General features: G+C 66.6%; 1 protein-coding gene across 1 annotated transcript; it reads right to left on the bottom strand.

Annotated features, from left to right (window-relative positions):
* Positions 1-1235: 1235 nt before the first annotated feature.
* On the bottom strand, positions 1236-25006 carry RNF31 (ring finger protein 31). Its single transcript, XM_054045846.1, has 22 exons — positions 24927-25006; positions 22091-22296; positions 21111-21257; positions 18596-18751; positions 18221-18274; positions 17999-18065; positions 17462-17645; positions 14771-15101; positions 14439-14666; positions 13845-14099; positions 13221-13403; positions 12743-12967; positions 9827-10000; positions 9253-9351; positions 8808-8897; positions 8473-8587; positions 7619-7737; positions 5164-5277; positions 4093-4150; positions 2888-2984; positions 1922-2090; positions 1236-1737 (listed from the first exon to the last, which is right to left on the bottom strand). The coding sequence occupies exons 2-22, from the start codon at positions 22286-22288 to the stop codon at positions 1684-1686; spliced, it is 3117 nt and encodes a 1038-aa protein (XP_053901821.1). The 5' UTR covers positions 22289-22296; positions 24927-25006; the 3' UTR covers positions 1236-1683.
* Positions 25007-25655: the final 649 nt, after the last annotated feature.

Raw genomic sequence — 25655 nt, 5'->3', positions numbered from 1 at the left:
ACACACTGAGCCGGGCTGCGGGTCGGGAGTGAGGGGCACCGGCAGGACCGGGGGGGCAGGGCCGGGCTGGCAGGGGGCTGTGGGTCCGGAGTGAGGGGCACCGGCAGGGCCGGGGGGGCAGGGCCGGGCTGGCAGGGGGCTGTGGGTCCGGAGTGAGGGGCACCGGCAGGACCGGGGGGGCAGGGCCGGGCTGGCAGGGGGCTGTGGGTCCGGAGTGAGGGGCACCGGCAGGACCGGGGGGGCAGGGCCGGGCTGGCAGGGGGCTGTGGGTCCGGAGTGAGGGGCACCGGCAGGACCGGGGGGGCAGGGCCGGGCTGGCAGGGGGCTGTGGGTCCGGAGTGAGGGGCACCGGCAGGATTGGGGGGGCAGGGCCGGGCTGGCAGGGGGCTGTGGGTCCGGAGTGAGGGGCACCGGCAGGATTGGGGGGGCAGGGCCGGGCTGGCAGGGGGCTGTGGGTCCGGAGTGAGGGGCACCGGCAGGATTGGGGGGGCAGGGCCGGGCTGGCAGGGGGCTGTGGGTCCGGAGTGAGGGGCACCGGCAGGACCGGGGGGCAGGGCCGGGCTGGCAGGGGGCTGTGGGTCCGGAGTGAGGGGCACCGGCAGGATTGGGGGGGCAGGGCCGGGCTGGCAGGGGGCTGTGGGTCCGGAGTGAGGGGCACCGGCAGGATTGGGGGGGCAGGGCCGGGCTGGCAGGGGGCTGTGGGTCCGGAGTGAGGGGCACCGGCAGGACCGGGGGGCAGGGCCGGGCTGGCAGGGGGCTGTGGGTCCGGAGTGAGGGGCACCGGCAGGACCGGGGGGGCAGGGCCGGGCTGGCAGGGGGCTGTGGGTCGGGAGTGAGGGGCACCGGCAGGACCGGGGGGGCAGGGCCGGGCTGGCAGGGGGCTGTGGGTCGGGAGTGAGGGGCACCGGCAGGACCGGGGGGGCAGGGCTGGGCTGGCAGGGGCTGCAGTCAGGAGTGAGGGGCACTGGCAGAGCTGGGCTTGCAAATGGGTGGGGAACAGAATAGGGGGCCGATCTAGTTTTGGGGTGCTGTTGATGAAACTCGGACGCAAGGCAGTGTTTGGGGGGGGCATCGGCTGGGACTGGGTGCAGGACTGGTTCCAGGGGGCTGAGTCAGGGTTGGGGGTAGGGTTAGTTTTGGGAGGCTACTGGTCAGGATTGCAGGATTGGGCTGTTTTGGGGGGCTGTGGGTCAGGGCAGTTTGGGGATACCTGCTGCTGCATTAAGAAGCGGAAATTCATGCTTTGATCAGACTGTTTTATTGGGTCTCACAGTGTTCTGTCCCCTGAACCCCCAAATCCCTTGATTCGTTACCCCAAGTGGCTTGAACCCCAATATTATGAGCCCCACACACAGAGTCCCGAAGTCAGTGCCCCCAGCAAGGGAGATGGGCAGGCCCCCGACTTCAATGTCAGAGGACCCCCCAATTTGGAGGGTTAGGGCCCCCAGTATGTCGGGGACCCCACTGGTTGCTATTTTGGTGGCCCTTAGGCCGTGGATGGTGAATTGGGGTTCACAATAGAGCGGTTCTCACACGATGCCCCAAATCAGCTAATGGGGTGCTGGGACCCCCAAAAATCTAATCATCCCCCCAATCACCCCACACTGCTCTCCTCCCCGCCCAGCAGCATCTTCTCAAATCTTCCAGGCCGCCCCCTCCCCCCCCCCCGCCGTCTGGGGGGGGTCACTGCCGCTGCCGCAAGATCTTGGGGCCCAGGGGCACCTCTTCCATCAGCTTCTGTGGGGGGCAGAGAGGGGAGTGAGAGGGTCACCCCATTAGCCCACCTAGCTTCCCAGCCACCCAGACTGTACCCTCGACTCCTCCCTTCAGGGGAAATCACCTCCCCACTCCCCAGACCTCAGCTCCCCCCCGATTCCCCCTGGGGTCCCCTCTGAGCCCCCCCACCCCATGGGGCTGATACCTGCAGCAGGCGCCCGCGGTAGGTGTCGTCAGGCTCGCCGGGGAGCCGGGGGGGCAGCGCCCCCAGGTGGCGGCGGTAGACGGTCTCCAGCTCGGGCAGCGAGTAGAGCCGGGCGGGGTCCAGCGCCCGGGAGTTGATCAGGCTCACCAGGTACTCCTTGTAGTGCGCCCTGGGGAGACGGGGGGGTCAGCCGGCGTCCGCCCCACGGTGCCCCCCAGTACCCTGCCCCAATGACCTCTGCCCCGTGTGTCCTCCCACCGCCCCTGCCTCACACGTCCCCCCCCAGTGCCCTCAATGACCCCCACCCCCAGATCCCCCCAGCACCCCTGCCTCACCCGTGTTCCCAGTGCCTCCCGCCCCACATGTCCCCCCACCACCACCCAGATCCCCCCAGCGCCCCGGCCTCACGCCTTCCCCCAGTGCCCCCAATGACCTCCGCCCCGCGTGTCCCCCCACTGCCCCTGCCTCACACGTCCCCCCAGTGCCCTCAATGACCCCCACCCCCAGATCCCCCCAGCGCCCCTGCCTCACGCATGTCCCCAGTGCCTCCCGCCCCACATCCCCCCACCACCGCCCCCAGATCCCCCCAGCGCCCCAGCCTCACGCCTTCCCCCAGTGCCCCCAATGACCTCCGCCCCGCGTGTCCCCCCACCGCCCCTGCCTCACACGTCCCCCCAGTGCCCCTAATGTCCTCCGCCCCACGTGTCCCCCCACCATCCCTGCCTCACGCGTCCCCCCAGTGCCCCCAGATCCCCCACCTACCCCCTGCCCCATGTGTCCCCCCAGATCTCCCAACAACCCCCCACCCCACACATCCCCCCAGCCTCCGATTCACCAGCCCCCCACATCCCTAGTCCTAATTTCCCAAGCCCCTCAGCCTCCCTGACCCCTCAATCTCCCACATAATCTCTCTCCACTCCAGCCCTCCTGACCACCCCAATGCTCCACAGCCGCCCCCCCACTTACTCGCAGAGGCCGGCGTAGCCGGGGGGCGTCTCCTTCCCGCAGGCCTCGTCCCGCAGCCTGGCCAGGATCTCCTTCTGCTCCATCACGCGGCAGCCACCTGGCAGGCATGGCATGATGGGTAACGCCAGCACCCCGGCTATCCACAATCCTCTGCCCGGGGAGGGGCCAATCTCACCTGGTCACCCCTAATCCCCTGCCCAGGGGTCGATCCCCGCCCAGTTACCCATAATCCCCTACTGGGGGGGGGGGCGGGGGAATTGCCAGGTTACCCACAATCCCCTGCTCAGGGGCCGGTCTCTGCCCAGTTACCCACAATCCCTTGCCCGGTGTGACAAAGTGAGAATGTTCTTAATGTTCTCTCTGAATACTGTGTGGGTGCCTCAGTTTCCCCTAGGCAGTTCTTAAGGATCTAGGTGGGGGGATCAGGGGTGTGATTGGTGCAGAGCCCTAGAGGGCGGGTGTGATGGTGTCTGCACAGCGAATGGCCGACGCCCTGTCTCCTGGCAACCAATGGTCTGGGCCCTCCCCTGCAAGGTGCCAAGTGAAGGTGCTGGAGAACAAAGGGCTCAGGTGACCTAGCCCGGAAAGAGACAAAGGCAGGGGAGGGGCTGGAGAGTTTCAGGCCTTGGCTACACTCGCGGATTCACAACGCTGCCGAGTGCAGTCGCGCCGCCAGCTCTCTCGCAGCGAGGGGAATAGCGTGCAGCGCTGCGGGCGCTGATTCCACTGGCGCTTTCCAGCGCTGCACTCGCTGCGCTCGGGGGGGTGTTTTTTCACACCCCTGAGCGCAGCAAGTGCAGCGCTGTGAATTGCCAGTGTAGCCAAGGCCTCAGTTTGGAGCTGGCTGAGAGTCACATCTGACCACGGAGTCGGGGGGCAGGGCCCTCTGGCCCCCCCAGGACCCCGCCCGGGCGGACTTGCTGCGGGAAGCGCACGGTGGGGCAGGGGATTCTGGATGCTCCGGGGTCAGACCCAGGGAGGTGGACGCTGTGTGAGCGTCTGGTCCTGGACACAGTCGGCTCCGAGAGAGGAGGCTCCCCCCGAGTCCTGCCTGGCTCCGTGGGGAGCAGCTCCAGAGCATCGCCCGGGGACACCCGGTTACCCACAATCTCCTGCCCAGGGGCCGATCTCCACCCATTTACCCATCATTCCGTGCCCCGGGGTGGGTAATGATTGCCCGGTTACCCACAATCCCCTGCTCTCACCTCCAGGCGCTGGCCGGGTCCCAGTGGGGGGCTCTGTGTTGAAGACAACGCCGTTATCCTGGGGGTGTGTGTGTAAAGAGTGAGACCCACGGTTGCCCCCCAATGGTCAGGCCCCTGCTCCCCCAACCCCCTGCTCCCCCCCCAATCACCCCTGCCCCTGGATCCCCCCCAGTCACCCCCGGCACTGTCTCCCCAACACCCCTCAGGGCCCATTCCCCTGGATCCCCCCAGTCACCCCCAGCCCTGTCTCCCCAACACCCCTCAGGGCCCATCCCCCTGCCCCCGGATCCCCCCCACTCACCCCCAGCCCTGTCTCCCCAACACCCCTCAGGGCCCATTCCCCTGGATCCCCCCAGTCACCCCCAGCCCTGTCTCCCCAACACCCCTCAGGGCCCATCCCTCTGCCCCCGGATCCCCCCCACTCACCCCCAGCCCTGTCTCCCCAACACCCCTCAGGGCCCATCCCCCTGGATCCCCCCAGTCACCCCCAGCCCTGTCTCCCCAACGCCCCTCAGGGCCCATCCCCCTGGATCCCCCCAGTCACCCCCAGCCCTGTCTCCCCAACGCCCCTCAGGGCCCATCCCCCTGCCTCCGGATCCCCCCCACTCACCCCCAGCCCTGTCTCCCCAACACCCCTCAGGGCCCATCCCCCTGCCCCCGGATCCCCCCCACTCACCCCCAGCCCTGTCTCCCCAACGCCCCTCAGGGCCCATCCCCCTGCCTCCGGATCCCCGCCACTCACCCCCAGCCCTGTCTCCCCAACGCCCCTCAGGGCCCATCCCCCTGCCCCCGGATCCCCCCCACTCACCCCCAGCCCTGTCTCCCCAACGCCCCTCAGGGCCCATCCCCCTGGATCCCCCCAGTCACCCCCAGCCCTGTCTCCCCAATAACCCTCAGGGCCCATCCCCCTGCCCTCGGATCCCCCCCACTCACCCCCAGCCCTGTCTCCCCAACACCCCTCAGGGCCCATCCCCCTGCCCCCGGATCCCCCCCACTCACCCCCAGCCCTGTCTCCCCAACGCCCCTCAGGGCCCATCCCCCTGCCCCCGGATCCCCCCCGCACCCCCTGACCTGCAGGAGGTGCTGCAGCCGCTCCACGTCCCAGTCACGCAGGTAGAAGAGGCAGTCGCGGGGGTGGTGCCCGTGCAGGGACTGGCGAACCGGGCACGAGGGCACCGTGCATTTCTGGGGGGGAGAGGAGAGACACCGCTACACAACAGCACAACCTCCCGTTCCCCCCGCATCCCCACACCCAACGACCAACCCCCATCCCTGGCCAAAACCCAGCAACAACCCAACACCCCACCCAATAACCCTACCACACAAACCTATTCCCCCCCCACTGTTGTACTCAAAGTACTATACAGGATCTTTTCAGGGGGATTAAGGCAAAACGCCACATTTCTTAGTAATACAGGAATCAATTAATACTCTGATATGCACATGAGATATCTATAGCACAGTCATGCATTCACACACACACACACACACACACACTCTCTCTCTCTCTCTCCCCCCCCCCCCTCTTGCTGTTGTTACCAACGAGTTGCTCCCTTAACTGCACTGGCCAGGTGAGTTAGATGGGGGAGGGGTGGAGCCGGGCTTCTGCCGACCCGGATCGATGCTCCCATGGTGACAAGACGAGACCCGGGGTCCTCTGCAAGACACCTCACTTTTATAGCAGCTTTCCTCTTATGCAAATCTAGACCAGATTCAAAATCTGTGTCTGGGTCCGCCGGTCTTTGTGCTGCTCTTCTCTAGGTGTTGTCCCAGTGCTGCTCCAAGAGGGGTTTTCTGAAGCAGGTGCTCGCCTGTAATCCCGGAGGCCGTCAATATGTCCGCTCTTCTTTACTGGGCCCACCTGAGGACTTGGATTGTCCTTTGCTCTGGCTCCCAGCCCCTCTCCAACTGTTGTAGGTGTCCGGAGGTGGGGGTCTTCCAAGCCTCACTCATTCACACCTCATTCAGTCAATAGGGCAATTGATTACCCAGTGGGGGAAGAGCTTATTCTACTTCTAGCAAAAAGGCCCACGTTTCTTTTACTTTAACTAGACTAGCCTTAGGGGCTAGAACATTTTACAAAGTTTTCTACCAATTTTCTATACAGGATCTAATCCAAAGTTGTATGACAATAGAGAGGCACAAGGCCAAGTCATATGAAATACAAAATAACATCATGCAAGATGCAATGTCATAAAGATTTATAGAGATAGTTAAATACAGAGATTTCTCTACACCGCAACCCCTGACAGCCCAACCCAACCCCCACAACACCACAATCCCCGACAGCGCCACACCCAACCCAACACCCACATCCAACAACCCCCCACCACACCACATCCCCAATCCCCACCCAACACCCAGCAACCAACCCAACACCCCCTAACAACCCTACCCCCATTCCCCACCCAATACCTACAATAAACCCAACAATCTACAACACAAACCCCAACTCCTGCAAAACCTCCAACACCCCCACACCCAACAACCAACCCAATACCCACAACCGACAACCCCACACCACAACCCCCATCCCCACCCAACACCCAGCAACCAACCCAACACCCCCTAACAACCCTACCCCCATTCCCCACCCAATACCTACAATAAACCCAACAATCTACAACACAAACCCCAACTCCTGCACAACCTCCGACACCCCCACACCCAACAACCAACCCAATACCCACAACCGACAACCCCACACCACAACCCCCATCCCCACCCAACACCCAGCAACCAACCCAACACCCCCTAACAACCCTACCCCCATTCCCCACCCAATACCTACAATAAACCCAACAATCTACAACACAAACCCCAACTCCTGCACAACCTCCGACACCCCCACACCCAACAACCAACCCAATACCCACAACCGACAACCCCACACCACAACCCCCATCCCCACCCAACACCCAGCAACCAACCCAACACCCCCTAACAACCCTACCCCCATTCCCCACCCAATACCTACAATAAACCCAACAATCTACAACACAAACCCCAACTCCTGCAAAACCTCCAACACCCCCACACCCAACAACTAACCCAACACCCTGACAACACCCCACCTAACAATCCTACAACAAAAGCTCCTTCCCCCCCACAACCCCTGACAGCCCCACACCCAGCAACCAACCCAAAACCCACACCTGACAACCCTGCACCACACCACAACTCCCAACCCCACCCAACACCCAGCAACCAAGCCAACACCCCTAACAACCCTACAATACTACCCCATTCCCTATCCAACACCTACCAACAAACCCAACACCCCCACAGCAACCCACCCAACAACCCTCAACACAACCTCTGTGTCCCCCCACAACCCCTGAGAGCCCCACAACAGCCGCGCTGACAACCCCACACCACAACCCTACAACACAACCCCTGTCCCCCCCCAACAGAACACACCACCTGATAACCCCACAACACAACACCCAACAATCCCACAACACCACACAACCAACCCAACACCCCCCCCAACAATCCCACAACACAGCCCCCCCGGCCCCCTTACGTTCTTGGTGTGGAAGGCCCCGTAGCAGCCGCTGCAGAAGTGGTGCCGGCACTGGGAGCACTGGAAGTGCATGCAGCCTCCCCGGGCCAGCGCGTATGGGAACTTGCACTTGGGGCAGGCTGGCGAGAGAGAGGTGGGGGGGAGTCAACGGGGGGGCAGGAGCCACCCCACAACCCAGCAGCCCCTGGGGGGGGGACACTGGGAGAGGGGGCCAAGGAGTAGGGGGGCTTGGAGTGTGTGCGGAGCGACAGGGGGGCTCACCGATCCCGTTCTCCTGCAAGTACAGCGCCAGCCCCTGCGCGTGGTACTGGGGGGCTGTGGGAATGGGGGGCTGTGGGGCGGAAGAGGGGGGGCTCACCGTTTCCATTCTTCTGCAGGTACACTGCCAGCCCCTGCGCCTGGTACTGGGGGGCGGGTTGTGGGGATAGGGGGCTGTGGGGGGGAACAGGGGGGACTCACCGATTCCATTCTCCTGCAGGTACACTGCCAGCCCCTGCGCCTGGTACTGGGGGGCGGGTTGTGGGGATGGGGGGCTGTGGGGGGGAACAGGGGGGGCTCACCGATTCCATTCTCCTGCAGGTACACTGCCAGCCCCTGCGCCTGGTACTGGGGGGCGGGTTGGGGGGCTGTGGGGGGGAATAGGGGTGGCTCACCGATTCCATTCTCCTGCAGGTACACCGCCAGCCCCTGCGCGTGGTACTGGGGGGTGGGTTGAGGGGATGGGGGGCTGTGGGGCGGAACGGGGGGGCTCACCGTTTCCATTCTCCTGCAGGTACACTGCCAGCCCCTGTGTGTGGTACTGGGGGGTGGGTTGGGGGGATGGGGGGCTGTGGTGGGGAGCAGGGGGGGCTCACCGATTCCGTTCTCCTGCAGGTACACCGCCAGCCCCTGTGCCTGGTACTGGGGGTCGTTGGTTCTCTTCCACTCCTGGAACTCCTGGCAAGACAGGCCCTGGTGCTGCGGCTCCCACTGCGGGGGGGAGATGTGGGGGTCAGCATGGCCTCATCCCCCCCCGCCACCCACACAGCCCCCCCGGTCCTCCATGCCCAGCCCCCCCACACACTCTGCCTAGCCGGACCCCGCCAGAGCCTGCGGAACTACCCGACACTGGAGCTTCTGCCTCTTGTCCTTGTCCCCCACTCCTCAAGGCCCCGCCCCTTCCCCTGCAGCCCCCCCAGCCCCGCCTCACCGCACGCTTGCAGTGGACGCAGAAGCTCTGGTTGCACTGGGGACACTGGGCAGCCGCCTGCTCCGACTCGTAGATGAACCCGAACGAGCACTGGAGAGGGAAAGGGGGGGTGAGAGAGAGAGGGAGGCCCTCCGAGAGACCCCCACAGCCCCCCCGAGAAACCACCACAGTCTCCCCCCAGAGACCCCCCTCAGATGCCCCCCAAGAGACCCCCACAGGCCCCCGCCAATGACCCCTCCCCTGTCACACACCTCCTCTTCCCCCCCACCAAACCCCCCTGCCCTGTGCGCCCCACCCCGTCCCCTGGGATTCTGGCCCCGCCCCCAGCCCCAAACCTTGTCCACTGGCCCCGCCCCCTGAGTTCTGGCCCCATCCTGGCACTGAGACCCTGCCCCCAGCATTCTGGCTTGGCCCCGCCCCTGGCCCTGGGGCCCCACCCACTCACGTGGGTGCACCACTGGAACTTGGGGTCCCGCATGAGCTCACGCTCCGTCAGCTTCTTGCTGAACAGTTCGTAGATCTCGGGGTCCAGGCACTCGCGGAGCTGGGGGAGGAAGGGGAGGGGTGAGCAGGGGCTTCTGGAGGTCCCCTGCCTTTTTGGGGTGCCCCACCCCTGAGGCTGGGTGCAGGGGGGCTTCCAGGCATGGGATGGGGTGCTCACCCCTGGGGGTGTGTGGGGATGGGGCGCAGGGTCACCCCAATACCTGGGCATGAGGGCCACAGCTGTGGGGGTTCAGGGGAACTGGGGGTGGGAGTGGGTTTTGGGGTCCCCCAGAACCTGCATGTCCACTGGATTTGGGGGGGTTGGGCATTTGGAGTGCTCAGGGGAGTTCAGGGGTTTCGGGGGCTCCGGGGAGCTGGATGTCCAGCATGGAGAAGTAGGTTGGGTTGGGGGCTTGGGGGAATTTCAGGGAGGTTCGGGGAGGCCTCAGGGGATTGGGGGGACTCAGAGGGGGTATAGGGGCCCCTGGGAGGTTTGGGGGTCTCCAGGAGGTTGCGGGGGCTCTTGGGCCCCGTACCTGGATGTCCAGCGTGGAGAAGTAGCCCAGCAGTTCGGCCTCGTCGCTCAGGTCGGGCGCGTCGCAGGCCGGACACACCAGGTCCGTGATGTGTTTCTCCTTCACAGCGATGGTGAAGTGCTGGGCGAAGCAATCGGGGCAGATGGTGCATTCGCAGGACGTCAGCGACTGCATCTGGGGAGGACACGGCTCAGACGGGGCCGGGAATTGGCCAGCTGCGGGGGGATGTGTCTGGGGGGGACGCGGCTCAGACGGGGCCGGGAATTGGCCAGCTGCGGGGGGGATGTATCTGGGGGGGGGGACGCGGCTCAGACGGGGCCGGGAATTGGCCAGCTGCAGGGGGGATGTGTCTGGGGGGGACGCGGCGCAGACGGGGCCGGGAATTGGCCAGCTGCGGGGGGGATGTGTCTGGGGGGGGGGGGGGGACGCGGCTCAGACGGGGCCGGGAATTGGCCAGCTGCGGGGGGGATGTGTCTGGGGGGGACGCGGCGCAGACGGGGCCGGGAATTGGCCAGCTGCGGGGGGGATGTGTCTGGGGGGGGGGGGGGACGCGGCTCAGACGGGGCCGGGAATTGGCCAGCTGTTGGGGGGGATGTGTCTGGGGGGGACGCGGCTCAGACGGGGTTGGGAATTGGCCAGCTGCGGGGGGGATGTGTCTGGGGGGGACGCGGCTCAGACGGGGTCGGGAATTGGCCAGCTGCGGGGGGATGTGTCTGGGGGAGGACGCGGCTCAGACGGGGCCGGGAATTGGCCAGCTGTTGGGGGGATGTGTCTGGGGGGGACGCGGCTCAGACGGGGTCGGGAATTGGCCAGCTGCGGGGGGGATGTGTCTGGGGGGGGGCGCGGCGCAGACGGGGCCGGGAATTGGCCAGCTGCGGGGGGGGATGTGTCTGGGGGGGGGGGACGCGGCTCAGACGGGGCCGGGAATTGGCCAGCTGCGGGGGGGATGTGTCGGGGGGGGGGGGGACGCGGCTCAGACGGGGCCGGGAATTGGCCAGCTGCGGGGGGGATGTGTCTGGGGGGGACGCGGCTCAGACGGGGCCGGGAATTGGCCAGCTGGTGGGGGGGATGTGTCTGGGGGGGACGCGGCTCAGACGGGGCCGGGAATTGGCCAGCTGCGGGGGGGATGTGTCTGGGGGGGGGCGCGGCTCAGACGGGGCCGGGAATTGGCCAGCTGCGGGGGGGATGTGTCTGGGGGGGGGACGCGGCTCAGACGGGGCCGGGAATTGGCCAGCTGCGGGGGGGATGTGTCTGGGGGGGGACGCGGCTCAGACGGGGCCGGGAATTGGCCAGCTGTTGGGGGGGATGTGTCTGGGGGGGACGCGGCTCAGACGGGGCCGGGAATTGGCCAGCTGCGGGGGGGATGTGTCTGGGGGGGCGCGGCGCAGACGGGGCCGGGAATTGGCCAGCTGCGGGGGGGATGTGTCTGGGGGGGCGCGGCGCAGACGGGGCCGGGAATTGGCCAGCTGCGGGGGGGATGTGTCTGGGGGGGACGCGGCTCAGACGGGGCCGGGAATTGGCCAGCTGCGGGGGGGATGTGTCGGGGGGGGGGGACGCGGCTCAGACGGGGCCGGGAATTGGCCAGCTGCGGGGGGGATGTGTCTGGGGGGGACGCGGCTCAGACGGGGCCGGGAATTGGCCAGCTGCGGGGGGGATGTGTCTGGGGGGGACGCGGCTCAGACGGGGCCGGGAATTGGCCAGCTGCGGGGGGGATGTGTCGGGGGGGGGGGACGCGGCTCAGACGGGGCCGGGAATTGGCCAGCTGCGGGGGGGATGTGTCTGGGGGGGACGCGGCTCAGACGGGGCCGGGAATTGGCCAGCTGCGGGGGGGATGTGTCTGGGGGGGACGCGGCTCTGACGGGGCCGGGAATTGGCCTGTCGGGGAAGACGCATCTCGGGGGGACACACGGGAGGGACACAGAGGGAGGGATGTCTGCTGGGTGGACGTATCTTGGGGGGACCCACCAGGCTCATGAAAGGGGGACGCTCCCGGCCGGCGGAGGGGAGGGGGATGCGACTGGTTGGCGGAGGAAGGATTGGACAAGCCTGGCTGGGGGTCCCGCCAGGGGCGGCTCTATGTATTTTGCCGCCCCAAGCACGGCAGTCAGGGGGCTTTTGGCGGCAATTCGGCGGCGGGAACGCCGCAGGTGTGGGACTGGAGACAGGCCCAGCCAGCACAGGGGGGTGCAGTGCCCGGCGGGGGTAGAGTGCGGTGGGGTGTCGTTTCTGGCCAGCAGGGGGTGGCAGTGCCCGGCGGGGGGATCGTGCCCGGCCGGCAGGGTTGGCAGTGCCCGGCGGGGGGATCGTGCCTGGCCGGCAGGGTTGGCAGTGCCCGGCGGGGGGATCGTGCCTGGCCGGCAGGGTTGGCAGTGCCCGGCAGGGGGATTGTGCCCGGCCAGCAGGGGGGTGCAGTGCCCGGCGCGAGTAGGGTGGGGTGTCGTTTCTGCCCAGCAGGGGGTGGCCGTGCCCAGCGGGGGGATCGTGCCTGGCCAGTAGGGTTGGCCGTGCCCGGCGGGGGGATCATTCCCAGACGGCAGGGGGGTACAGTGCCCAGCGGGGGTGGGTGGGGGGTCGTGCCCGGCTGGCAGGGGGTGGCAGTGCCCGGCGGGGGGATCGTGCCCGGCCGGCAGGGGGGTGCAGTGCCCGGCGGGGGGATCATGCCTGGCCAGCAGAGTTGGCAGTGCCCGGCAGGGGGATCGTGCCCAGCCGGCAGGGTTGGCCGTGCCCGGCGGGGGGATCATTCCCAGCCGGCAGGGGGGGTACAGTGCCCAGCGGGGGTGGGGTGGGGGGTCGGGCCCGGCCGGCAGGGGGTGCAGTGCCCGGCGGGGGGATCGTGCCCGGCCGGCAGGGGGGTGCAGTGCCCGGCGGGGGGATCGTGCCCGGCCGGCAGGGGGGTGCAGTGCCCGGCGGGGGTACCTGGTTGCGGGGAAACGCCCAGCCGCACACAGCGCACTCCCAGTTGAGCAGGCGTTTGATGAAGTCGCGGTCGGGGGAGGCCCGCACGGCGTCTACGATGTCGGCCAAGGCCGCCGGCCTCCCCCGGTTCTCCACCACCTCCTGCTCCCGCACCAGCGACAGAACCAGTTCCGCCCGCCCCCAGCTGGGCAGCGCCAGCGAGGCCAGCAGCCGCCGCAGCAGTGCCTGAGGGGAGAGGGTGTCAGCACCCCTGGGTCCCCCCACACCCCACAGTTCTCCCCGCCCGCAGCCCCCATGGCCCCTTGGTTCTCCCCTGCCTGCATCCCCCCCCCCGCATCTCCCATGGGCCCCCCATGCCCCCTGGTTCCCCCCCACCTGCATCCCCCATGGCCCCCCATTCCCCCTGGTTCCCCCCCTTGCTCCCACCCCCAGACTTTCCCCAGATCCCCCCCCCGATCTCCCCACCCCCGCCTCTGACCTGCCGGTCGGGCGCATGGAAGTCGATCTCGGGCTCGGCCGGCTCCCACATGCGCCGGTGGAATGGCTCCAGCTGGAGGCGCTGCAGCTCCGTCAGGGCCCCCCACAGGTCGCCCCCGTTCTGGTAGAGCGCCTGCAGCACTGGCCCCCGCTCCCCGAACCCCAGCGCCGCCAGCTCCCGCACCTGCAGGGGGGAGAGATGGGACCCTGCCCAACCATCCCCGCCCCTCCCAGGCCCTGCCCCTCCCCACAAGCCATGCCCCTCCCAGGACCTGTCCCTCCCAACAAGCCCCTCCTCTCCTCCATAAGCCCCTTCCAGGCCCTACCCCTCTCCATAAGCCCCGCCCCTCCCCACAAGCCACACAGCTCCCAGGCCCCACCCCTCATGCCCTCCCCTTCCCCTGCCTCAGAACCCTTTACCCCTCCTAGTCCCCACCCTTCACCTCCTCAGGTCCTGCCCCTCCCCAGGTCCTTCCCTGCCCCACAAGCCCGGCCTCTCCCCTCCCATCCAAGCCCCTCCCCACCCCACCCCTCCCCAGGCCCCACCCTGCCCCACAAGCTCTACCCCTCCACTCCCATCCAAGCCCCTCCCCCCACAATTCCCGCCCCTTGGCCCTGACCCCACCTTGCTGCGCCGGGCGCTCAGGCAGCGGCTCACGGCCTCGTCCACGTCGCCCTGGCTCTGGGTCCAGGCGGCGCGAGCCTCCTGCTGGGTGATGGCGCCCAGCTCGGCGCCTGCCCCCTGCTCCGTGGCCTGTTCCACCACCGCGTCCAGCACCGCGGGCAGCTCCGAGCGCAGCCAGGGCAGGGGCAGCTCTGTCCCTGAGTACCGCAGCGCTGCCCCCACTTCCTCTGGGGGCACGCCTGCCAGCTCCGCCTCCTGGGGGGAGGCCAGGGTTAGAGAGAGTTCCACCTCCTCTTCAGGGAGAGGGCGGGGTTAAAGGGAGCCCCACCTCCTCTTCTGGGAGAGGGCGGGGATAGAGAGAGCCCCACCTCCTCTTCTGGAAGAGGGCAGGGTTAGGAGTTATCCTGCTGGCTCCGCCCCAATGATGGAAAGGAAAGAGTCTGGTTGGCCTGTGCAGAGGAGGGGAGGGGCCTGCATGGGAGACGGGTACAGGAGGGGGAGGAGCTTCAAGGGGATTCAGGGAGCAGGTAGGGTCTACAGATGTTTTTCAAGGACAGGGGGAGGGGCCTCTGGAAAGTGGGAGGAGCCTCTCACCCGGATCATGGCCACCAGCTTCATCCCGTCCTCTCGCAGCTTCTCCTGCCGCCGACGCTCCACCTCCTCTGGTGAGAGGGGGTGGGGCTTGCCCGGACACCGGGGTCCCTTCTCTTCCTGGGGGGGGCCCCCAAGCTGGCTGGTCCTGTTGCAAACCTCACACACCCGCCCAGGCAGCTGGTTCCAGAAGGTGCAGTGTTCACACTTCCAGCCTGGGGCCCCCTTGGCCTGCGGGGAGCGAGGGGTTAACGGAGGTCGGGAGTGAGGGGCACCGGGGGGAGGCCGGGCCCAGCAGGGGAGCGGGTCAGGAGTGAGGGGCGCTGCCCCCTTACCTGCATGGGCATCGGGGAGCCATCCGGGGGATGCTGGGGGTCAGAGGCGCCGGGCCGGCCGGCCAGCCGGGGGCGCTCACACACGGCGCACAGCACGGTGGGGCCAGGGTTAAGGAAGGTGCAAGTCTGGCAGGCCCAGCCCCCCCGGAGGGGGTCCCCATCAGGTGGGGGGTTGGGGGGCGTGGGGCAGCCCCGGGGCCGGTCACACCCCACGCACAGCACGGCCCGTGCCTCGTTGGGGGCACGGCAGGCGGCACAGCGCCAGGGCAGGCGCGGCTTGGGGGGCAGGGCCGGGCGGGCGACTGGGGGCTCCGACGGCACCATGGACAGGCTGGGGGAGAGAGAAGGGGGTGAGAGAGACAGGCGGGGCCCCCCAAATCCCCACAGACCTCCCCATGCCCCCACCCTGCGCCCCAGATTCCCATAGCTCCCCCAGTCCTGCACCCCAATCCTCATAGCTCCCCACACCCCCACCCTGCACCCCCAAATCCCCACTCCTCCCCACACCCACACCCTGCACCCCCAGAGCCCCCATCCTGCCCTCAAATCCCGAGCCCCCCACACCCCCAGAGCCCCCACCCTGCCCCCAAATCCTCACAGCCCCCTCACCCCTATCCTGCACCCCAGATCCTCACAGCCCCCCATTCCTGCACCCCCATCCTCACAGTCCCCACTGCCCCCACCCTGCACCCCCAAATCCCCATACCCCCACCCTGCACTCCCAGAGCCCCCATCCTGCCCCCCAAATCCCCACTCCTCCCCACACCCCCACCCTGCACCCCCATATTCCCACAGAACCCCACACCCCAATACATCCCCTGTACCCCCAAATTCCCTCTCAGGCCCCTACATCCCCTGTGACCCCCCTCCCCTCCCCACGGCCCCTGCCCCGCCCCCTTGTGAGCCCGCCTCCCCTCCCCCACCTCTGCTCCCCCCTGGCCCGGCCCAAACAGGGACCCATAATGCTCTGGGGCAACTGTCGCCCTCTCCTGGCAACTGAATGGAATGTCCCAGAATCCTCTGGGGTTTTAAAGGGCCAGGAGCTCTGGAAATGGGATTGGGGGTCAGAACAGTTTGGGGGTCCCCAATACCTGGGGCTGGGGGACCAGGCAGGGGCTTTCCAAAACCTGGGCCGGGGTGATTGAGAGGCTAGGCAGGGGGACCCCAACACCTGGGGAAGGGGGGATTGGGGTCAGGCAGGGGGACCCCAATACCTAGAGGTGGGGGATCAGGCAGGGGGTCCCCAACACCTGGGGGAGGGGGGATTGGGGTCAGGCAGAGGATCCCCAATACCTAGAGGTGGGGGATCAGGCAGGGGAACCCCAACACCTGGGGGAGGGGGGATTGGGGTCAGGCAGAGGATCCCCAATACCTAGAGGTGGGGGATCAGGCAGGGGAACCCCAACACCTGGGGGAAGGGGGGATTGGGGCCAGGCAGGGGGTCCCCCAAATGAGGGGGCCTGTTGTCCGAATGGGGCCGTACTCCGCGAGCGAGCGGGTTCCCCTCACTGACTTGCCCTGTTGGGGTGCGGGCAGCTGGGTGATCCCCCTGAAAGCCAGGTCCCTCCTGTGATGCACCTGTTGGCCCCCAAGAATTTGGGCTTTTATTTAAAAAAGCCAGCGCGGAAAACTGCTGCCCATGATCGAGCCACCAATTCGGGGGGGAGGGGGGCATTTTCTTCATTTTAGTCATTAATATTCAAGCCTGGGTTTTAGAATGTACATTTTTCATTTTTATTTTCAATTGAATCTTTTCTGGTATTGAATTTTGAATCAAATTCGTTCACTTGGCGTTTTATTTGCCAGTAAATTTGCGTTTCGTTTTTTATTTCACCCGCTGTTATTTCTCACGGTCATTCGTGTATTTGATAATTGTCTCTCTTAACGAGAGAGAAAAGCAGGAAAATCAGCGAACGTGTTGGAAATGGAAAACTTCCCTTTGATTAGCTGCTGGGATCTGTTCTGCATCAGACTCACGTCGCTTTATGGCAAAGCTGTTATGAAACAGTTGTCAAAAATCGACAGCTTTTATTTTGATTGGAAATTGAATTTTTAATTTCACTTGATTTCTTTTTGAATTGCAATTCACCTGATCTCGTGGGGGGGCGTTACTAAACAAAGAAGGAAAAACATCGAAAGCATCTGAAAAGTCCTGCTTCAGGTCCAGCTCTCACTGATTTGGGGGATTTTCCTGAGTATTGGGGCAAAGCCGTGATTTTTAGTTTTAGTTTCCATTTCTTTAATTTTGTATTCCCTCGGACTGCAGTTTGACTGTAATTTGTTAATTTTGCAGTCTGGGAGTTAAAGGGAGAAGAAATCGCATTCGGAACGTAAAGTTTAATGAGCCAGTTCATTTGAATCACCGTTTCGGCTCAGGAATTACGGCCAGTTCAGTAGGAAACTTTTTTTTTTTTTTTACATTTCTTTATTTTTATTTCAAATGTAATTTTCAATGTTTCAATTCATTTGTAATCATAATTCATGTATTGCCTGGGGGTAGAATAGGGTTCAGGAGGGACCCAAGTCCTGGGGGGGATCAGGGGGTCCCCATTATCGGGGGCTCAGGGGGTCACAGAGGGGGCCCCTTCTATGGGGGCAGAACAGGGTTCAGGGGATCCTTGTATCCTGGGGGGCTCAGGGTGGGGGGCTCCAATACCTGGGGGCAGGGTTGCTCAGGGGGATCCCCGTTACCTCTGTGCAGGGGGCCCAGCCCCCAAGCCCAGTTCCCCCACGGACAGGCGCCGGTGCTGGGCCCGGGCTGGGTGCTTGTGGAAGAGACGGTCGCATTCGGGGCAGAGACTCTGGTTGCATTCGGGGCAGAGCAGGGACGCTGGCTCCATCCCACACAGCAGGCAGGTGGCCGGGGGGGCTGGCCCTAGGGGGTGGGAGAGAGGGATCATCCCACAGCCCGGCCCCCTCATGTCCTCCAGCCAGTGGTCCCCCGCTCCCAGTCCCCACTGCCCTGCCCCACAGCCAGAACCCCCTCTGTGCCCCACAGCGCCCCCACTCCCCAGCCCCACAGTGCCCCCGCACTCTCTCCACAGTGTCCCCCAGCTGGTGCTCCTCTGCTCCCAGTCCCCACCGCCCTGCCCCACAGCACCCCCAACAGCCAGAGCCACCTCCATGCCCCACAGCACCCCCACTCCCCAGGCCCATGGCTCCCCCCGTGCTCTCCTCACAGACAGAGCTCCCTGTGCCCTACTCCCCATGGCGCCCCATGGCACGTACCTGTCTGGGGCAAGGCTCCAGCGGGTGCCGTGTCATGGACGGGCACCGAGTCCGGGATGAGGGTCACCTGGAAGAGATGAAGGGATGACAGGCCCAGCCGAACCCCTCGATCCAGCCGACCCCCCAGCCCTATGCCTCATCCCAGCCCTACCTCTCCCAACCCTGCCCCTGCCCTCCACCCCCTGGTCTCCCCCAGACCCCCTCCCACTTGCCCCTCCTCACCTCCTGCCCCCCCTGCAGCATTCCCTGCAGGATATCGGGGTTCGGGTGATTGTTCTGAAATGGAAACGACACAATGAGACTCAGCACCCGCCCTGCTCCCAGCCCCACAGCGCCCCCTGCCCAGCCCCCACCCCGCTCCTTGCACCACGGTGCCCCCTGCCCAGCCCCCACCCCACCCCACCCTGCTCCCTGCCCCACAGCAACTCCTGCTCAGCCCCTGCCCTGCCCCCACCCCCACCCCGCTCCCTGCCCCACAGGACCTCCTGCTCAGCCGCCGCCCTGCCCCCACCCCACCCCACCCCGCTCCCTGCCCCACAGCACCTCCTGCTCAGCGCTACCCGCCCAGCCCCCCCCCCGTCCCCCGGTGCCCCCTACCGAGAGCAGCAGGTTGAGCTCGGCCCTCAGCAGCACCACGTCCACGGTGACGGAGGCCACGCGCCGGGCGTCCGGCTCCTCCAGCCCCTCGGCGAAACTCAGCCCGTCCGGCTGCTGCTCCGTGTAGCCGTAGAGACGGAGCACGTCCCGCCCGCCCTGCGAGGAGCCGCGTTAGCACCAGGGCTGGGGGGGACCGGGGGGCTGGGGTGTAACTAGGGGGTCGGTAACTGGGGGGTTGGGAGGTTGGGGGTGTCGGTAACTGGAGGGCAGGGAGGTTGAGGGGGCGGGGGTTGTTGGTAACTGGGGGGCTGGGAGGTTGGTACCTTCGGGGCTGGGAGGTCGAGGGACGGGGGTGTCAGTAACTGGGGGTTTGGGAGATTTGGGGGGGGGATGGGGCTGTCAGTACCTTTGGGGCTGGAAGGTCGGGGGACGGGGGTGTCAGTAACTGGGGGTTTGGGAGATTTTGGGGGGGACGGGAGTGTCGGTACCTTCGGGGCTGGGAGGCTCGGGGGATGGGGGTGTCAGTAACTGGGGGTTTGGGAGATTTGGGGGGGGATGGGGGTGTCAGTACCTTTGGGGCTGGAAGGTCGGGGGACGGGGGTGTCAGTAACTGGGGGTTTGGGAGATTTTGGGGGGACGGGAGTGTCGGTACCTTCGGGGCTGGGAGGCTCGGGGGATGGGGGTGTCAGTAACTGGGGGTTTGGGAGATTTGGGGGGGGGATGGGGGTGTCAGTACCTTTGGGGCTGGAAGGTCGGGGGACGGGGGTGTCAGTAACTGGGGGGTTGGGAGATTTGGGGGGGACGGGAGTGTCGGTACCTTCGGGGCTGGGAGGTCGGGGGACGGGGGTGTCAGTAACTGGGGGGCTGGGAGGACGGGGGTGTCGGTACCTTCGGGGCTGGGAGATATGGGGGGAGGGGGGCTGGGATGTAACTAGACCAGGGGTGGGCAAACTTTTTGTCCCGAGGGCCACATTGGGGTTGCAAAACGGTATGGAGGGCTGGGTAGGGAAGGCTGTGCCCCCCCCCCAAACAGCCTGGCCTCCGCCCCCTACGTGCCCCCTCCCACTTCCCGCCCCCTGACTGCCCCCCTCAGAACTCCTGACCCATCCAACCCCCCTGCTCCTTGACCCCTGCCCCCCCCTTCCCGGGACCCCCCTGCCCCTAACCACCCCCCGGGACCTCCCACCCCTAACGACCCCCTGGCACCCCCCCAGCCCCTTTGGGAATGTGGCTCTGCGAACACGGCGGAGGACTCAGAAGGAGCAGGGGCGGCCGCGCAGCCGGAGAGAGGGGGCGGTTTCCCCTTCAAAGCGCCGCTTCTCTCCACCCGGCTGCGCGGCCGCCCGGTGTCCTCCTGCGTCCTCCGGCCACGTTCCCTGCGCTCCCCCCGCCTGCTCCCCGGAGGCTGCGGGTGAGCCTCCCTCCCTGCTCCCCCTGCCCCCGCTGCGGGGGGCGCCGGCGCTGAGCTGCCCGAGTGCCGGGGGCCGGCCAGGGCACTCTGTGTTCACCCCTGAGCCGCGCCGCCCGGCTCGAGCAGCCAGACAGCAGGGGAGGGGCCGGGCAGGACAGTCCCATGGGCCGGGTGTGGCCCGCAGCCCATAGTTTGCCCACCTCTGAACTACGGTGTCGGTACCTGGGGGGCTGGGAGGTTGAGGGGCGGGGGTGTCAGTAAATGGGGGGCTGGGAGATTGAGGGGGCGGGGGTGTCGGTACCTGGGGGGCTGGGAGATTGAGGGGGTGTCGGTAACTGGGGGGCTGGGAGATTAGGGGGCAGGCTGTTGGTAACTGGGGGGCTGGGAGATTGAGGGGGCGGGGGTGTCGGTACCTGGGGGGCTGGGAGATTGAGGGGGCGGGGGTGTCAGTACCTTCGGGCCTGGGAGATTGGGGGGCAGGGTGCCAGTAACTGGGGGGCTGGGAGATTAGGGGGCAGGCTGTTGGTAACTGGGGGGCTGGGAGATTGAGGGGGCGGGGGTGTCGGTACCTAGGGGGCTGGGAGATTCAGGGGGCTGGGGTGTTGGTAACTGGGGGGCTGGGAGATTCAGGGGACGGGGGTGTCAGTACCTTCGGGGCTGGGAGATTGGGGGGCAGGGTGCCAGTAACTGGGGGGCTGGGAGATTGGGGGGGGGGACGGGGGTGTTGGTATCGCAGGTCTGGGAGATTTGGGGTTGGGGGTTCGGGCTTTCACTTGTATGGTGTCGACCCTGCTGCAGAATATGGGGTTATTGGATATTGGCGTACAGGGAGTGAGTGGGGTTCAGGAGCTGGGGGGATTCCGCAGACCAGAACGCGTATTTGGGGATCTCACCTGGCTTCATCCATGCTGAAAAAGCCAAGTTGGGTACTGAGGTTCGGGGGGGCTGGGCGATCCTGGGGGGTTCAGTGTAGCTGGGTGATCTGGGGCCAGAGAGTCCACAGGCTGGGGGGTTCAGGGGCTGGGCAATCTGGGCCCTGGGGAGAGGGGCCGGGGGGGTTTGGGGCACTGGGGGCTTAGGGGGGCCCGGAGGCCGAGGTCCCACCTGGATGGCGTCGACCGTGCTGCGGAAGACGGGGTTGTTGAACTTGACCCCGCGCCAGTAGCGGGGTTTCAGGGGGTTCAGCAGGTTGCGCCCATATTTCTCCAGGATGTTGAGGGCTGTGGAGATGGTTCGCAGGCAGGCCGGGGGCTGGGGAGCAATGGGGGGCATGAGGGGCAGCCCAGAGCGGAGACCCTGCCCCCCTTTTTCCCCCCCAAATCCCCTCCTGCCAGGAGCCCCCCATTCTGCCCCTCCGCTCCCACCCAGAGCTCTCCAATCCCTCCCCCACCCCTGACTCTGCCCCTCCCCCAGAGCCCCTCTACCCCTCCTGCCTCTGCCCCATCCCCTCTCACCCTCCCAGTCCCCCTCTTACAACCCCAACCCCCATCCCAGCCCCGCTGCTGCTGACCCCCTTCAGTGCCTTCAATGCCCCCTCCCCTCCCCAGCCCCGCCCCCCAACTCCCCCCACCTGCCATCTGCCCCCAACGCCTGCTCCCCAGGCCCGCCCCCCAACTCCCCCACCTGCCATCTGCCCCCAACGCCTGCTCCCCAGCCCCGCCCCCCAACTCCCCCACCTGCCATCTGCCCCCAACGCCTGCCCCCAACGCCTGCTCCCCAGCCCCGCCCCCCAACTCCCCCACCTGCCATCTGCCCCCAACACCTGCTCCCCAGCCCCTCATTCCTGTCCCCAACTTCCCCCACCTGCCATCTTCCCCCTTCCCCTCCCCAACCCCCCACTCCTGCCCCCAACTCCCCCACACATCTGCCCCAATGGCTCCTCCCCTCCCCAGCCCCCCACTCCTCCTCCCCAAATCCCCCATGCCCCCCATTTGCCCCCCAATACCCCCTCCCCAGCCCCCAGCCCTACCACTAACTCCCTCACCCCCCATTTGCCCCCCAACACCCCCTCCCCAGTCCCCCATTCCTGCCCTCCAACTCTCCCTCCACCTGCCCCCCATGTCCTCCCCCCAGCCCAGCACTACCTGCCCCTGCATGTTGGCACGGAGGATGCCCTGGGCGTCAATCTCCCGGTACTTGACGTGTGGGGGCAGGGGGGCCTCGACCAGCAGCTGGACAGTCTCGGGGTGCAGATCCACTGGGCTCTGGGCCAGCGCCTGCACCAACTCCTCCCGCAGCTGCAGGAACTGGGGCTCCCCGAGGGGGGTGACCGCCTGCGCCATGACCCGGCCTGGGGGAGAGCGAAGGGTTAACCCGCTGCCCCCATATCCCGATTCCTGCAGCCGGTCCCCCCGGACCTCCATATCCCCAGCCAGCCCCCACCCGTACCCTAATATCCCCAGCCAGCCCCCATACCCGATTCCTGCAGCCGGTCCCCCCGGACCTCCATGTCCCCAGCCAGCCCCCACCCGTACCCTAATATCCCCAGCCAGCCCCCATACCCCGATTCCTGCAGCCGGTCCCCCCAGACCTCCATATCCCCAGCCAGCCCCCACCCGTACCCTAATATCCTCAGCCAGCCTCCACCCGTACCCTAATATCCTCAGCCAGCCCCCATACCCGATTCCCGCAACCAGCCCCCTGGACCTCCATATCCCCAGCCAGCCCCCACCCATACCCTAATATCCCCAGCCAGCCCCCATACCCGATTCCCGCAACCAGCCCCCCTGGACTTCTTTATCCTCAGCCAGCCCCCACCCGTACCCTAATATCCCCAGCCAGCCCCCATACCCCGATTCCTGCAGCCGGTCCCCCCAGACCTCCATATCCCCAGCCAGCCCCCACCCGTACCCTAATATCCTCAGCCAGCCCCCATACCCCGATTCCCGCAACCAGCCCCCCTGGACCTCCATATCCCCAGCCAGCCCCCACCCGTACCCTAATATCCCCAGCCAGCCCCCATGCCCCGATTCCTGCAGCCGGTCCCCCCAGACCTCCATATCCCCAGCCAGCCCCCACCCGTACCCTAATATCCCCAGCCAGCCCCCATACCCCGATTCCTGCAGCCGGTCCCCCCGGACCTCCATGTCCCCAGCCAGCCCCCACCCGTACCCTAATATCCCCAGCCAGCCCCCATACCCCAATTCCTGCAGCTGGTCCCCCTGGACCTCCATATCCCCAGCCAGCCCCCACCCGTACCCTAATATCCCCAGCCAGCCCCCATACCTGATTCCCGCAACCAGCCCCCCTGGACTTCTTTATCCTCAGCCAGCCCCCACCCGTACCCTAATATCCCCAGCCAGCCCCCATACCCCGATTCCTGCAGCCGGTCCCCCCAGACCTCCATATCCCCAGCCAGCCCCCACCCGTACCCTAATATCCCCAGCCAGCCCCCATACCCGATTCCCGCAACCAGCCCCCCTGGACTTCTTTATCCCCAGCCAGCTCTCACCCGTACCCAGTTTTTTCCCCACCCATACCCTGATCCCTGCAACCAATCCCCCATACCCCAGTATCCCCAGCCGGTCCCCATATCCCGATTCCCGCAACCAGCCCCCCTGGACTTCTTTATCCTCAGCCAGCCCCCACTGTACCCAGACATCCCCAGCCAGCCCTCACCCGTACCCATTTTTTTCCCACCCATACCCCGATCCCTGCAACCAATCCCCCATACCCCAGTATCCCCAGCCAGTCCCCATATCCCGATCCCTGCAACCAACCCCCATACTCCGATATCCCCAGCCAGCCCTCACCTGTACCCAAATATTCCCCACCCATACCCTGATCCCTGGAACCAACCCCCCGTACCCCGATATCCCCAGCCAGCCCTCACCTGTACCCAAATATTCTCCACCCATACCCTGATCCCTGGAACCAACCCCCCATACCCCGCTATCCCCAGCCAGCCCTCACCTGTACCCAAATATTCTCCACCCATACCCTGATCCCTGGAACCAACCCCCCATACCCCGATATCCCCAGCCAGCCCTCACCCGTATCCAGATATTCCCCACTCATACCCTGATCCCTGGAACCAACCCCCCGTACCCCGATATCCCCAGCCGGCCCTCATCCGTACCCAGATATTCCCCACCCATACCCTGATCCCTGGAACCAACTCCCCGTACCCCGATATCCCCAGCCAGCCCCTGTAACTCGATTCTTGCAACCGGCCCCCCGGACCTCAATATCCCCAGCCAGCCTTCCACTGTACCCCGATATCCCCAGCCAGCCCCTGTACCCCAATTCCTGCAACCAGCCCCCTGCTGTACCCCAATATCCCCCAGCAAGCCTTCCACTATACCTAGCTATCCCCAGCCAGCCCCTGTATCTCGATTCCTGCAATCGGCCCCCCCTGTACCCCGATATCCCCAGCCAGCCTCCCACTGTACCCAGACATCCCAAGCCAGCCCCCACTCATACCCCAATATTCCCCGACCAGCCCCTCCATACCCCCCGATCCCTGCAACGAACCCCCCGTACCCAGATTCCTGCAACCAGCCCCCACCCTTAACCCGATATCCCAGCCAGCCCCCCACTGTACCCTGATATCCCGAACCAGCCCCCACCCATACCAGCTTCCCCGTACCCCAATCTCCCCTGGACAGACCCCATACCCTGATCCCCCACGCCGCGCCCACAGCCCTGTACCCCGGTCCCCCATTGCCCCAGGGGCGCGCGGCGGGATGCAGGGGGTCGGACCTGGCGATGCAGGGGGCGGGGGGTGCAGGGTGGGCCCCGGGGCAACCTGGGGGGGTGCAGGGGGCAGGCGGGTGCAGGGTGAGCCGGGGGTGGGTCGGGGGCGTGAAGAGGGGGCCGGGAAAAGGGTCGGGTGGAGCAGAGGGGTCGGCGGCGTAGGGAACAGGCGGCGGGCCCTGGGATGGGCCGGGGGGTGCAGGGGTCCGGCGGGGGGGGTCTCACCCTGCAGCGGGCGGGGCCCGGCCGAGAACTCGCGGAAGGAGCGCGCTGGGGACGGAAGAGAAAGAGAAACAGCTGGTGGGGGGGCGGCAGGGGGGCCCGCGAGCCGGTGGGGGGGCGGCAGGGGGGCAGGTCTTGCAGTTGGGGCATTGGAGGTAGCGGGGGGACCCAGGGCTGGGAAAGTGGAGCCCAAGGCTGGCAGGGGGCCCCGGGCCGCGGGGGCAGTGCGGGGCTCAGGGCCGAAAGGCTGGCGGGGGGCAGGGGACGGTAAGCGGGCAGGTCTGAGAGTGGCGGGCTGTGAGGGTCTCGGGGGGACCCCAAGGCTGGCGAAGGGGCCCCAGGGCTGGCAGGAGGGGTAGGGGGGGTGGCAGGGGGACTCCAAGGCTGGCTGTGGGGACCCCGGGAGTGGGGGGCAGGGGGTATCAATGGGACCCCAAGGCTGGTGGGGGCCGGCAGGAGAGGGTAGGGAGGCAGGGCTGGCAGTGGGGGAGGTGCAAGGGGGTCTCATGGGGGTCACCCCAAGGCTGGCAGGGGACGGTAGGGGGACAGGGAGTGGGGGTAGGGGCAGGAGGTCTCAGGCGGACCCCAAGGCTGGTGGGGGCCGGTAGGGTAGGGAGGCGGGGGGGCAAGGGGGTCTCATGGGGGTCACCCCAAGGCTGGCAGGGGACGGTAGGGGGGCAGGGAGTGGGGGTAAGGGCAGGAGGTCTCGGGGGACCCCAAGGCTGGCGGGGG

Source organism: Malaclemys terrapin, chromosome 12 (assembly GCF_027887155.1).
Source record: "Malaclemys terrapin pileata isolate rMalTer1 chromosome 12, rMalTer1.hap1, whole genome shotgun sequence".
In the NCBI taxonomy this organism is placed as follows: domain Eukaryota; kingdom Metazoa; phylum Chordata; order Testudines; family Emydidae; genus Malaclemys; species Malaclemys terrapin.
Note: the sequence above shows the minus strand (reverse complement) of the source record. Positions and strands in the feature narration are given on the sequence as shown.

What these genes read in the sequence shown, in the direction of transcription:
- RNF31 (XM_054045846.1), bottom strand. Translation starts at nt 22,288, where the DNA reads ATGGCGCAGGCGGTCACCCCCCTCGGGGAGCCCCAGTTCCTGCAGCTG. An exon ending in CCTGCAGGAGAACGGAATCG is followed by an intron (nt 7,738 to 8,472) that starts GTGAGCCCCCCC and finishes CTCTCTCGCCAG; the next exon opens with CCTGCCCCAAGTGCAAGTTC. An exon ending in GGGCCTTCCACACCAAGAAC is followed by an intron (nt 5,278 to 7,618) that starts GTAAGGGGGCCG and finishes TCTCCCCCCCAG; the next exon opens with AAATGCACGGTGCCCTCGTG.